We start from the raw sequence: 13,828 nt of genomic DNA, 5'->3' as shown, positions 1-13,828 counted from the left end.
ACCGGGGAAAGGCGCCGCGCGCCGTGAGAGCTACCCCACCACCGCCGTCCGCGGCACAGGCTTAGCCTGGCCGCTCCTCCAACAGCGGCGAGGGGTTAAGGAGGAGAGGGGAAGCTGCACGGTGCACCGGCTAGGTTTGGTCAGTTTCTCAACCAAAGAAGATAAATGGAGGCAATATTTAGTCGAGTGGCAATCCACCGTTGTGCCCCCCCTCCTTTTCTCCCTCGCTCGCGTCCTCCGTTTTGGACCGGTGCCAGAGTGCCTTGTAACTTAACTGTACCCTTCTATCAATGAAAGATACCCAAGCTTTGCATATTCATGAAAAAAAGCAAGTTGACAACAAGAATTTGCACGGAGATCCCATTTGCCAAAATTGCCATCCCTCTTGGACTCTGATTAGAGCGGCGAAGAGGATGATGGGTGAATAAAATCCAAACAGGCCGCAGCCAAGAGAGAGATGGAAAATTAGAGCGGTGAGGGTGGAGAAAGTGGAGCGCTGTTGGCCCTCGCGCGCGACATAGAGGAACAAGGGATGGAGGCGGAAGAGTCTCTCCCCTTCACCTCTTGCTCCTCGTATCTCTCCATCTCTCTCACATTGTGGGGGTGGCAAGGTGGCCGAGCCTGAGCAGCTAACAGGAGTGAGGAATGGAGGAGGCCCTGACCTCTCATGACGTCGTTAGATCACACATCAATGACGACGCATTACTACAGATTTGTTTCAAATGTAGTGGCACTTGAACTAGGGCTAGATGAGCACAGGAATCTACCGTAGGGCTAACTGTGTAGTACACACGTTACAAGAGATGGACTTATTTCATGGCGTAGATTAAATGAAATTGCAGGTGACAAGAGTTCTTGGCAGCTTCAGGTTGTATGGTTGAGCACGCGGCGGAGCTGGATCTTCTGGCTCTCCATCCGAGCTTCTAGAAGCTTTGCTTTCAGGCTGTGCCTCTGGACCAGCTCCATGCAGCCTCTGAAGCCACGGTTCATCGAGTCCGGCGACGGCGAGCTCCATGGTCCCATGCTCGGGGAGCTCTGTCCCATACCCCGATCTGCAGCTTCGCCAGCGTCATAATACATACGTCTGTTCAACGAGTTTATTAGATCCACCTCCACATCCACCTGGTGGATTTCATGGTTTTCCCGAGGGCAAGGCCTCGAGAACTTTGATATTGCCGACTGTTTCTTCTCGTGCTCCACAACTTTGATATTGCTCAGGTCATTCTGCCAGACCTCCTCCGAATTGCCTCCACTCGTCCAGGAAATTCTGTCACATACATTGTTGACTGAAGGTTCGCTTCCATTCCCGTTCCGTGAAAAGCTTGAACCCTGAAAGTCTTGGTGGCTTGTAGTCTCCCAGCTGCTCCCATCTTCTATTTCACTGTCTTGGCAAGGGCTTCTATTGGTTAGGTTCTCCAGGCATACATCAGCCATTTGGCCGCTAGCTTGTTGAATTTCTAATTCATCTAGTGAAGACCTCTGCACCTTGCATCGTCCGAGCTCTTGGCTCGGGCGGATCTCCTTGAATATGGCTAATATTTCCTCCAATGCTGCAGGCGGCTCATACTTGAATTGAACCTCCAGGTCCCTCACCAAGCTAATTTCCCTTATAATTTTCTCTGCTTCTCGTACTAGAATGCTGCTGTCTCCCTTGGCACAACCCAAAGAGGCGACAAAGGCCTCAACATCCTGTTGCAATTTGCTTAGCTCACCGTATTTGTCTTCCAGAGTGAGCCTTGCATCCACAAGTTTCATCTGCACCCGCTCTTCCCGCCACACCTCGGCCATCTGTAGCAACTTTCTGTCCTCATCCACCTCCTCCCGCAGTTTCACAAAGTCCTGCTCCAAGACTTCAATATCGGATTTTTGTTCCTCGACCTCCCTCACCAGTTTGTTGCACACCTCCTCGGTCATTTCCCGTGTCTTCCTCTCCTTGTCATACTCCTCCAACAGATTATTGGCTGCCAATTTGACCTCCTTCAACTCATCAACAAGCTTCAAGTTAATATTCTCTAGTTGCCTCCGGTTCTTCTTCTCATGGTCGAGGTCTGCCTTCATATCCTCAAGAATGGATTGGGCCTTCTTGTGTTCTCTCCTCCGCCAGGTTGCTTTCTCCTCCCTCAGTTTCTCCAACAAGCGGTCAAGCTGCTTCTTAGCTGAAACACGCTCAGCTTCTAGCTTGCCCACCCTATCTTGTGCACGCTGGAGCTCCATCTGGATTATATTAGCATGAGTTTGCCCTTGCTGTTTTTCAATGAGATCAAGTTGGTTGGCAATCACATAGGCACCATCCAATTCACCCCCCTTTACGCTCTCAGACTTCCAATTCGTTGCATTCTCCAAGCCGGTGATCGGCATCAAACCTGAGGCAAGATGAAGTTTAACCTACACAATTAAATCCACAAAATTAATTATACACCAGTTTAGGTGCCAGTGAGCAAGCCGCGAATGAGTCAAAGCCACAGGAGCTTAACGAAGTAATTTCTAGCATTACTTTGTGGAGCTCTCCGCTGTGTTGCTCCAAAACGGAATTGGGGCTTGAAGTCTCAACCTTCAGACCATGTTTGTGACCAAGATGATCCTTCCTGAGAAGCTGGACTTGCAGATGTCTCGGTATAAACTGCCATACAAGTAAATGTGACCAAGAAGTGAGTACAGGAGCAACGAATTGTCAAAGTCTAATGAGCAATCATCCTTCATTTTCATTCGGTCAGAGCAGCAAGATGTTATATGGCTAAATGAAAAAAGATCTAAGATTTATCATAACTTCTCAGTAAAGAAAACACATAGCATATGAAGACAACAGTTATATAAAGATGTGCCGATAAAACTCTAGCAGTTCCACTGCTTGGGATCAGCCAGACTTTTTCAGCAAAGAACAGTCTCAGTGCACCGCATAACACCCTCCGAATTAAATCAGCATGAGCCAACCCACTCATCAGATATTTCTGAACCCCAACAGACAAGGAAGAATGTGTTGCTCACTTAATCGACTGCAGCAACATGGTAGCTGAAAACTAGATATAGTTGGCAATTTACATAATTAACTAACTGGACCATGAGAAATTTTGTACTGCATTGTAAGAATTAGGCACTTCACTTTAAAATACAACATGAGTGGAGAAAATGGTAGAGGAAACTTGTCAGCCCAAACTTTCTCTTTGTCACAATCACAGAGTAGTACTTTACACTAAACCACCTGGTGAGGTGATAGCAACCACTAAGAGCATGGTTAATAGTATAGCCAACTGCTGGCTATACGATCTTGCCACGTCATCTATAGTCAAGCTTATAGCCAGCAAGTACAATAGTTGCATATGAATATGTACTATTTTATTGATACATTGCCCACTTCCCATTTTCACAAAGTGTTTAGGAGCGCGTGCTACAGCCGGCTGTTAATCGGTAGCCCGCTTCTCTTCTCTCTCCTCCATCTCACCAAAAATATAATATTTAAGAGTTAAATACACTGCGGGTGCCTTAACTTGTCCAGTGCGGTCAGTTTGGTGCCCAAAGTTGCAAAATACACAAAACTGGTGCAATAACTTGTCCTTATGGTGCAAATACGGTGCCTCATGGCTCCCCTCCCTCCCCGCTCCTCCTAGCCCCCCCACCCTCCAGCCCAGCCGCCGGCGAATCCCCGCCGTCTGCCCACCCAGCACCTCCCCTTGCCATGGCGGCCCCAAGTGCTGACCCTGTCGAGCCCCGGGCGACCCTCTCCGACGACCGCGTGTCCTCCGGCGACCGCTGGTACGATTCGGAGAGCGAGTCCTCGGCCCGCTCGTACAGCGACGTCGCACGCACACCGCCGGCTATGCCCGCGCCGCTCGCTCTCCTCGCTCCCACACGCGCCGTCGACCAGCCTCGACTGCCCGTTGCGAGCCGCATCGGCCCCCGCTCCGAGGTGCACCGTGCCCCTGGTGGCGTCCAGGTCGATGCCGACGGCTTCCAGCAGCCGCGGCGCCGGAACCGTCGCCGCCGTCGCCGCCAAGACGACGAGCCCAACACGACTCCATGCCAACGGCGCAGCCCATCCCCGGAAGAGGTCGCCGGACTCTGCTTCCGCTGCCTCGACCCTGGTCATCGTGTTCGGGACTGCACCAACGACATTCGCTGCCGCCGATGCCTGGAATCCGGCCACGACTCGCGCTCCTGCCACCCACAGCGCCGGAGAGCCGTCCGGGCCGACCCTGACCGCGCTCGCCCTGCTGCTCGAGCGCGGGCGCCCCAGGCCGCGCAGCCACCTCCGCCTCCTCCCGCCGCCTCGGCCGCTGCGCCCTTGCCGCGCGCGCCGGAGCCGGTGAGGATTATCATGTCGCATTCTGTGGAGATGGAGGAGGCCGAGGAGGTCCTGTCCCGTGCAATGGTAGCCTCCATCACCGGCAACAGGCCGACCGTGTCCGCTGCCGAGGTGGCTGATGTGCTCCTGACCTCCCTCGAGCTCGAAGACGGCGACTTCACGGTACACGCTCACCACCCCGAGGATTTCCTGATCCTGTTCAGCTCGCGCACGACCATGCGCCGCCTCAATGGAGACCATTTCATCCGCGCCCCGCGGTTCAGCCTCTCCGTCCGGCCGTGGAGCAAGCTGGCGCATGCGGGCTCTGGCCAGTTCGAGTATCGCGTCGAGCTTGAGCTTCGGGGCATCCCCGCTCAGGCCTGGCATCTATCGACTGCTGAGCACATCCTGGGGGAGAGCTGCTGGATCGAGCGGCTTCATCCCAACACGCGCTCCAGAGAGGACATGGCCACATTCCGGCTGGCAGGGCGCGCGCATGATCCGGCCAGCATCCGCCGCGCCGCTGTTCTTGAGATCGTGGAGCAGATTCCAGCAAGGGTACGTTCGGAAGCGCCTACCATCAGGACCCTCACCTACCCAATCTCCATCGCTCTTGGTCGGGCGGAGAGGATCGGAGCCCCTGCGCCTAGCAATCAGGGAAGCAATGGACCTGGCGCTGGTGACGGAGATGGCACCGGAGGCGGCGCCGGAGACGGCCACGACCATGCCTGAGGCAATGGTCCGGGCCGGGCGCGTCGACGCGGCCGCAAGCGCCGGCGTACGGAGGCGCCACCTGTCGGACGCGCGGACGGCATGACCGTAGACACCTTGGGCTGGCGCGCTAGGGGCCGCTCCGTGCGCGCTGATGGCCTGTCCGTCGCGCATGCATGGCCGGTGCCGCCAACCGTCACTACGCCGCCGTCCGTACGGGTTGGGAGATGCTCCATGGGCCCATGGCCAGGTCAGCACGGTCGGGCGGATCAGCAGGGCCCCTCCAACCCATGTCAACGTGCCAGAAAAGGAAAAGGGAAAGGATGGCAAAGGCAGGCTTTGGCCGCGGGCCAGACCGGCCCTGCCGCAGCCGCTGATGGAGACGCCAGGAACGGGCAGGAGGGGACAGCGGGTGGCCACGCATCCCACCAACGCAGAACCCCGCCATGTGCCCAGCATGGCACTCCCATTGGCGGCAAGCACCCCAGAAGGATCGGGAGATTCAAACACCGCCCCATCCCCCGTGGAAGATTGCGTGGATCCCGCAACTAGCTCGCAGGATCCGAGGGACTGTCGGGACCTGCCCGATCTGCACGAGGTGCCAGACTCGCAGCCCGTGACGGCTAGTTGGTCGGGGCAAAGCGGCTGCTCACCAGCTGCGCCACCTGACGTGGCCACGTCTGCCCCCGCGGACCGGTCCTGCGGGACCCACGAGTGCACTACTGGGAGCGCGGATGCATGCCCCGCCACGAGCGCGGTCCCCCCTGCAGAGGTAGCCAGCCCACCACCCCCGGTGATAATCATGCAAAGGCCCCAGGCCCAGCAGGCCCTGGCAAGGCCCAGCTCAGAAGTGGAAGCCCGCACGCCTGCCTCCAATGGCCGAGGCCCAATCACTCCCGCTGAGGGGCGCTTCGCTTCCCCGCCGATCACCATGAGACGATCACGGGCCCGTGCCCCCGTGTCACAATCCTTGACGCTGGGTGAATTCCTAGCGGCTGCAACCAAGCACATCGCCGCAGCCTTGCCGACGCCCAGGAGGAGGCGGCACAGGCCTCTGAACTTCGCCCCACGCCGCGGCCGCTCCGCGGCCAATTCATCCCCGACGGCGGCGCCCCCTACAGCCGAAAGACGCGCGCATGTCCAGATCTTGCGCACCCTGGGGATCATTGGGACGAACCAAAAGATTTCATCCGCCGAGATGCAAACCTATGAGGGCATGTTCGCAACACCCATCCCGCTCGCGGTGCTCAAGGCCATTGCTGCCTTGGTCGATCGAGAGATCCTGGAGGGTTTGACCAGCCTGCCGACCACACCGGCACGGGTCGAGGTTGCGTGTGAAACCTAGGAGTGGCGCACGGTTTCGCTCGTCGATCCAATATTCATGGATCACGGCCTCAGGATTGTAGTGTGGAATGTGCGTGGCCTTAACGCACGCGCTCGGCGCTTTGCCGCCCGCTCGCTGTTGGACACCACGGCTGCCTCCATTGTATGCCTACAGGAAACAAAGATGGAATTGCTCTGCTCGTCTGTTGTGCTCGACACCCTTGGCTCGGAATTTGATGATTACACATACCTCCCGGCGAATGGCACGCGAGGCGGCATTCTTCTGGCTTGGAAGAGCAGGGTTGTATCTATCACGCACCCTCTGTTCACCACAAACGCCCTCACCGCCACAGTGACCACGGCCACGGGCATACCCTGGTGGCTTTCGGTCGTGTACGGACCCCAGGATGACGCGGACAAAATTGCGTTCCTGCAAGAGCTCCGGGACATCCATGCGGCTTGCCCCGGACCATGGATGCTATGCGGAGACTTCAACCTCATCCTACGTGACGAGGACAAGAGCAATGGCAACTTGAATAGGCGAATGATGGGCAGGTTTCGCCGCCTTGTCAATGATCTCGCCCTGAAAGAAATTTACCTCAATGGGCGCCGCTTTACATGGTCCAACGAGCAGTCCCCGCCTACCCTGGTGCACCTAGATCGCGTGCTCTGCACCTCGGACTGGGAAGACGCACACGGCGAGTGCCATCTCCGCTGCCTTGCGTCCGTCGTCTCGGATCATTGCCCGCTGCTGTTAGACTGCGCACCCATGCCCACGGCGTACAGGCGCTTCCATTTTGAGGATTTCTGGCTCAGGCTAGATGGATTTCAGGACACGGTGGCCGCAGCCTGGGGCTCGGTTTACGACCCGGACCCCTTTCACTGCTTGATGTTGCGCCTTCAGGCCACAGCCCGTAGACTCACCAGCTGGAGTGCCAAGTCTACTGGCAGCATTCGGGACCGAATGGCCATTTCCCGTGAGCTCATATCACGGTTCGACAAGGCCCAGGAGGACCGCGCTCTATCACCGCCTGAAGACTGGCTGAGGAAGCACCTCAAGATCACATACCTTGGCCTTGCGTCCCTGGAGCGCATCATTGCCAGGCAGCGCGCGCGCATTGCCATGATCAAGGAGGGCGACGCCAATACAGGTTTCTTCCATCGGCAATGCTCTTTTCGCCGACAGAAGAATCGAGTATACAGCCTCGCAGTGGATGGGCACATACTCACAGACCAGGACACGATGGCGCGAGCTGCTTTTGAGCATTTTGACAGGATACTGGGCTCAGCTGCAGACAGGGAGCTCACGTTGGAGTTGGACCAGCTCATCGAGCCTTGCGACCTCTCCAGCTTGGATGCACCATTCACCATGGAGGAGGTCTGGGACGAGATCAAACGCCTCCCCGCCAGCAAGGCGCCGGGACCTGACGGGTTCACCGCCGAATTCTTGCGGGCCTGCTGGACAACTGTTCGACACGACTTCATGGATGTATTCCAGCAGCTGTTCGAGATGAGAGGCCGCGGCTTCCACAAGCTGAACCAAGCCCTGATGACCCTGCTCCCCAAGCGAGCCGATGCCCAACAGCTAAGCGACTACCGGTCGATTTGCTTGATACATCTTGTGGCCAAGCTCTTCGCCAAGGTCCTCTCGTTACGCCTCGCCCCGAGGCTGGATGTTCTAGTCAGCCGGAACCAAAACGCATTCATCCAGGGTCGGAGCCTCCACGATAACTTTATCCTGGTCAAGCAATCTCTACGGATGCTACACCAGCTAGGGGCTCCCCGGATCATGCTGAAGCTCGACTTAACGCACGCCTTCGACACCATATCATGGCCATTTCTTTTTGAGGTCCTGCGACAATACGGGTTCGGAGACAGATTCATGGAGTGGCTCGCAATCCTGCTTTCGACAGCGAGCACTCGCGTCCTGCTGAATGGAGAGCCAGGCCCTCCCATATGACATCGCGCTGGCCTGAGACAAGGCGACCCCGTGTCCCCCCAGCTCTTCGTGCTCGCCCTGGACACGCTTGGTAGGCTGATGCGCCGGGCTATGGAAGCCGGCATCCTGCGGCAGCTACATCCCAGGCGCCCCATCCCAGCGATCTCTCTCTATGCGGATGATGTGATGCTATTCTGCCACGCCACACCGGAGGATGTTGCCGCCATCAAAGGAATCCTAACCTTATTCGGCAAGGCGAGCGGGCTGCTGGTGAACTACGCCAAGAGCTCGACCACCACCCTGCATGGCGACCCGACGGCCGATGAGGCGACCTCCCAGCTTGGATGCCCGGTAGCGCAGCTCCCCATATCTTACCTCGGCATTCCGCTGACGACACGTCGACCCACTGCCACCCAGCTGCAGCCCCTCGTCGACTCGGTGGCTGCCAGACTCCCGACTTGGAAAGCGTGGCTCATGAACAAGGCTGGGCGGCTCGCCCTGGTCAAGTCCGTTCTGTGCGCGATTCCCGTGCACCAGTTGCTCGCGTTAGCCCCGCCTAAGAAAACATTGAAGCAGCTGGAGAAGATCCTGAGAGGTTTCCTGTGGGCCGGCCGTGCCATTGCCAATGGCGGACACTGCCACGTCAATTGGCGCCATGTATGCAGACCCATCGAGTACGGCGGCCTCGGGGTCCGCGACCTTGAACGCGCTGGGTTGGCACTGCGCATACGATGGATGTGGCTTGCCCGCGTGGACCCTGACCGCGCCTGGCAAGGGCTCGACATGCAATTCACTAATGAGGAGCGAGCAATGTTCTCTACATCAACCACCATGAGCATCGGCAATGGTTTGACGGCACTGTTCTGGGAGGATCGCTGGATCAACGGGCAGTCTGTCCTTGACATCGCCCCATTACTCCACCAATGCATCCCCAAGCAGCGACGAAAAGCACGGACGGTTGCCGATGGGCTAGCCAACAACACCTGGGCGCGCGATATCCAGGGGACACTGGGGCTGCATGAGATAGGCCAATACCTGCTCCTCTGGCATGCTGTGAGCCACACCACCCTTTCTAACGAGCCGGACCGCTTACTCTGGAGGTGGACGGCCAACGGCCGCTACTCGGCGCAATCATGCTATGCGGCAAGTTTCCAGGGTTCTACACGATGCCCCTCATGGCAGCTGGTATGGAAAACCTGGGCACCACCAAGGGTAAAGTTCTTTCACTGGTTGGCAGCCCAAGATCGCTGCTGGACGGCCGAAAGACTCGCCAGGCGTGGGCTGGATCATCACCCCAGGTGTCTCCATTGCGACCAGGCAGTCGAAACGCTACAGCACCTGCTCCTGGCCTGCCCTTTTGCACGCCAGACATGGCACACCATTCTCAACTGGCTCCAATTGCCGGCCCAGCCGCCTGATCAAGAGCCCAGCGTCATGGAGTGGTGGCGGCGCGCAAGGGAGGGAACACCACCGGCGCAGCGCAAAGCCCTCAAGTCTATCACTTTGCTCTTCCCATGGATGATATGGAAGCACCGGAATGCATGCGTCTTCGACAATGCTACACCATCCATCGCAACACTAGTGGATAGGATCAAAGAGGAGGCCCGATGTTGGGCAAAGGCAGGCGCCCAGGGGCTTCGGGTTGTCCTGCCCACAACCTGGGATGTACACTGACCAATTACAAAAACATGTAACGACACACCTCCTAGGAGGCCTTCCATCTTTTCAATGAAATGAAACGCAAAGGCTTTTTGCGTTTTCTCGAAAAAATACGGTGCCTCATGTACGTATCCGGGTGCATCAGTGTATGTTCTGCCTGTGTGGCATGCCAGTGGGTGAGCGATGGATGTCCCACGCATGAGGATTTTTGACAGGAACCCCTCATATTTTTACAACTGCCATTGGCTGGCAGTGGGCCGCGATTTGTACAGCCCACCGAAGATTACCACCAGGTTAGACTCTACTTAATGAACATATTTTACCTAGACACTATATATCACATCGCTACTTACCTCTTCAAACGTTCCTCTTATATATTTATTTAAATATATGGCGCTCTTATGGGCCCGTACATGTATTTTCCATGTTTATTATTTCTGTTTGAAAAAAAGAAATGTAAGAAAATATTACAACTGCCATAAACTTAAAGAAAGTGTTAGTGCATTTCAAAAAAAAGTTCAACGTATCTTTCAAAAAAATAGGTGTATTAAGAAATTGTAAACTTTTTTTTCGAATAATGATCATCATGCATTCAAAAAATTGACAACATCTATTTCAAAATGATGTCCAACATGTATTACAAAATTATTGTGTAAAATTATTCTTACATTTCTACAAACACGTTTAACATGTTTTAACACATTTATAAAACTTTTTTACACATTGATTTTTAATACTCGTTGAACAGTTTTCATAATACAATTTTGTCAATTTTTAATAATTATGTATTCTAAAAATACAATGAAGATACACACTATCTACGTGCTTGTGGTCCTGACTGAAGATATTTTTTTACAATATTTGATTATATACGTTGAACTATTTATATCGACATAAATTTTGAAAAACGTTCATGTTTAGCTATTTAAACTACACAATAACGAAAATAGAATAAAGATTTAAATAGACAATAATGACATATTGATAATAATTGTATTTTTATATGAGAAATTTTACATATCATAAAAACCTAAAGGTAACTTGAAAAAAGCGTAAATAACGTGGATTGCATAGCGAAAGGTAGAAGAGCTATATAGGTTTCCAGGGAACAGTTGGTCACAAAGTATTATTCGGCCTGGTGGCTAGTGTGCAGGCAATTTAATGTATTTAATCATACTGATATGTGGGACCTACGTTTGTCTTTCCCACATAGCTAATTAAAATATGCGGGGGGGAGGGGGTTTCTGAAAAAAAACTCATGCGCAAGTCATCCAGCACCTCACCGGCTGCCTGCCACTGACGTGTGGGCCAACGTCTTGCAGGCACGCCACACAGGCATGGTGTACACTCGAATACGTACGGAGGCACCATATTTGCATAATAGGACAAGTTATAGCACCAGTTTTATGTATTTTATAACTTTGGGCACCAAACTGACCGCACTAGACAAGTTAAGGCACCCAAAGTGTATTTAACTCAATATTTAAAGTCTTATAACCCGCCTACATCATCCTATTGCACTTGCTCTAAGACTAGTCACAATGGGAGTAACTTAACTAGTAACATCACACATTTCAATACAAGATTGTTTATGTGGCAGCTAATTAATGAGGAGAGAGGGGTTTGTGGTAACTTAGCTAGTTACTGTAACATCACACATTTCAAGGCATAATGAGTCTATAGCCTAATAAATGAACTCTTCATGATACCACTCATATGTTACTACCCACTATGGAGGTAGTAAGATAGACTAGTAACATCGGCAAGTTACTACTCTATGTTACTCCCCACTGTGAGCAGTCTAAGCACCCAATAAAGTGATGCACCAATAAACACCAGGAGACAAACCGATAACTCCTACTCCCTCCGTTCCGAATTACTTGTCTTAGATTTGTCTAGATACGGAGGTATCTAGCACTAAAATGAGTCTAAATACATCCGTATCTAGACAAATCCAAGACAAGTATTTCGGAACGGAGGGAGTACGTGAAGAACCTTGCAAGGACAAGGTACATGCATACACTAATGTTCAATGCTAGACGCGTAGGTGTGAGGGGCGGGGGGTGGGGGAGAGGGGAAGATCACATGAGCAAGATTAGCTCACAAGAAATGCGCCCATGGACGGGCGGCCAATTAATGCCACTCCCAACGATCGCTCGCATAGCTAACACCAATAAATGTGGGGATCTATGCTTCGATTTGGTAGCACCCGACGCCTCAACGGCCGGCCATTAACTGCTGCCCACCACGAGCAAGAACGGATGGTTGTACGGTAGTGCACTAGATAGCGCGCTTTAATGCGGGCATCGGCGTCCCAGATTCACCTCCGGTACGCCAGATTAGCGACGACATTAGCGATAATTCAAGCATACAGTTGGCTATAATTCATCCAGGGTTTAGCATTTTCTTCATTGGAGAAGATGTCATAGGGATGGCATTATGTACCTCGAGGCCGACACGAGATTTTCCCTGGTGCTCTGCGGCGGGCGCCTCCTCCGGCGGCCACAGGCGCCACACCGCGGCCGCGAGCCGCCTCACGGACGAAGCCCTCGGCGCCTTCTGCTCGCTGACGCCCTCCTGGCTCTCCCTGACGCTCCATCGCAGCTTCGGGGTACAGGACCCGCCTCGGCGACCGCTGGTAGCAGAGGAGGAGTTGACGGATGCGGGGGCGATGGGGTTTTCCAGAAGACGCTGGCGGCGGCTCGGAGCGCGGAGCGAGGTGGCGGGACGCGGCATTGTGGGGGTTAGGGTTCCGGCGGCGGTGTAAGCATGGGGGCGGAGAGGAGAGCCGTTGGAGGCAGGGCCGGCCCACAGCTATACTGGGCCCAGGGGCAAGTCAAGAATAAGGGGCCCTTCTTCACACACAAAGTCTCAAAAAAATTGTAGTACTTCATATACATAACTATTGACCGACTAAGAGCACTGTATGAGATATCTAAAGCTAATGCATAACCTGACATTTGTTTCTGGATTCTCTCCATTCTGCCATGTTCTTCAACAAAAAACGAATAACTCATTTTTTCCAAACTATCCTACAGAAGGCATAGTAAAGCAAGCTGAGTATTTCATGTTTATACCAATACCATGACGATCAGAACTTAACATGATACTAGCAGAAAAATACTTAGACATGTAACTAAACAAGCTGCATTAAAATATTTAATACATATAACAAAAGCATGTGGAAACAGATTAATGTGGATGTACTACGTAGCTAGCTTGATCGGCAGGCCCAGCATCAGCACGAACAAGAAGATGATACCATGAAGTGAATAAAATTGCTCCCTTATCCTAAGGTCCAGAGCAAGAGCAAAAGAAGATCCATACAGATATGGTCGATGTGCTATGTGGAATCTTTGAATTGAGGAACGAGACTACAGGAAATAAGAACGCGTACCATCTTGGTCTCTCCAACATCTAGTTGATGGGGAGTGAGCAGAACGTTGAGAAGGAATGAGAATCGACCGGGGAATGGATTCACGCCTTCTGTATCCATTAATAGGTAGATGAGACCTTGGAATCGAAGAGGAGTTTAAGGGGCGGCGCTGTACTAGGAGTTCGCGATTTGAGGAAGCAGAGGAGTCCAGGAGTAAATAGAGGAGAACGATGGTCGTGGGTGCAGTGCAAACGGCGGACTCTCATTAGCCATCGATTCCTTCGTGGGGCTGGCGAGTTGGGCCTTTTTTCCCGCTGTTTATCAATTACTGAAGGAACATTACCTGGGCTGGGGCCCCTGCCTGCTCGGGGCCCAGGGCGGGTGCCCCATTTGCCCGGGCTATGGGCCGGGCCTGGTTGGAGGAGGCGACGGCGAGCGAAATGAGAGGAGGGGCTGTGGGACGGAGTGACCGATGGAAAGATAGTCAATGAAGAAAGGACCACGGTCTAGTTGGGACTTTCTCTAGGAAAGACATTCAATG

The 13,828-nt window shown here is 53.6% G+C and overlaps 1 protein-coding gene across 1 annotated transcript; it reads right to left on the bottom strand.

Annotated features, from left to right (window-relative positions):
* Positions 1-630: 630 nt before the first annotated feature.
* Positions 631-12,741, bottom strand: LOC125523299 (uncharacterized). The gene is made up of 3 exons (XM_048688348.2): positions 12,357-12,741; positions 2,495-2,620; positions 631-2,385 (listed from the first exon to the last, which is right to left on the bottom strand). Exons 1-3 carry the CDS (start codon positions 12,645-12,647, stop codon positions 865-867), a joined length of 1,938 nt encoding a protein of 645 aa, XP_048544305.2. The 5' UTR covers positions 12,648-12,741; the 3' UTR covers positions 631-864.
* Positions 12,742-13,828: the final 1,087 nt, after the last annotated feature.

This window comes from Triticum urartu, chromosome 7A (assembly GCF_056163025.1).
Source record: "Triticum urartu cultivar PI428250 chromosome 7A, HENAU_Tu73, whole genome shotgun sequence".
NCBI classification, from domain to species: Eukaryota; Viridiplantae; Streptophyta; class Magnoliopsida; order Poales; family Poaceae; genus Triticum; species Triticum urartu.
This window is presented reverse-complemented; position numbering and strand designations above follow the sequence as displayed.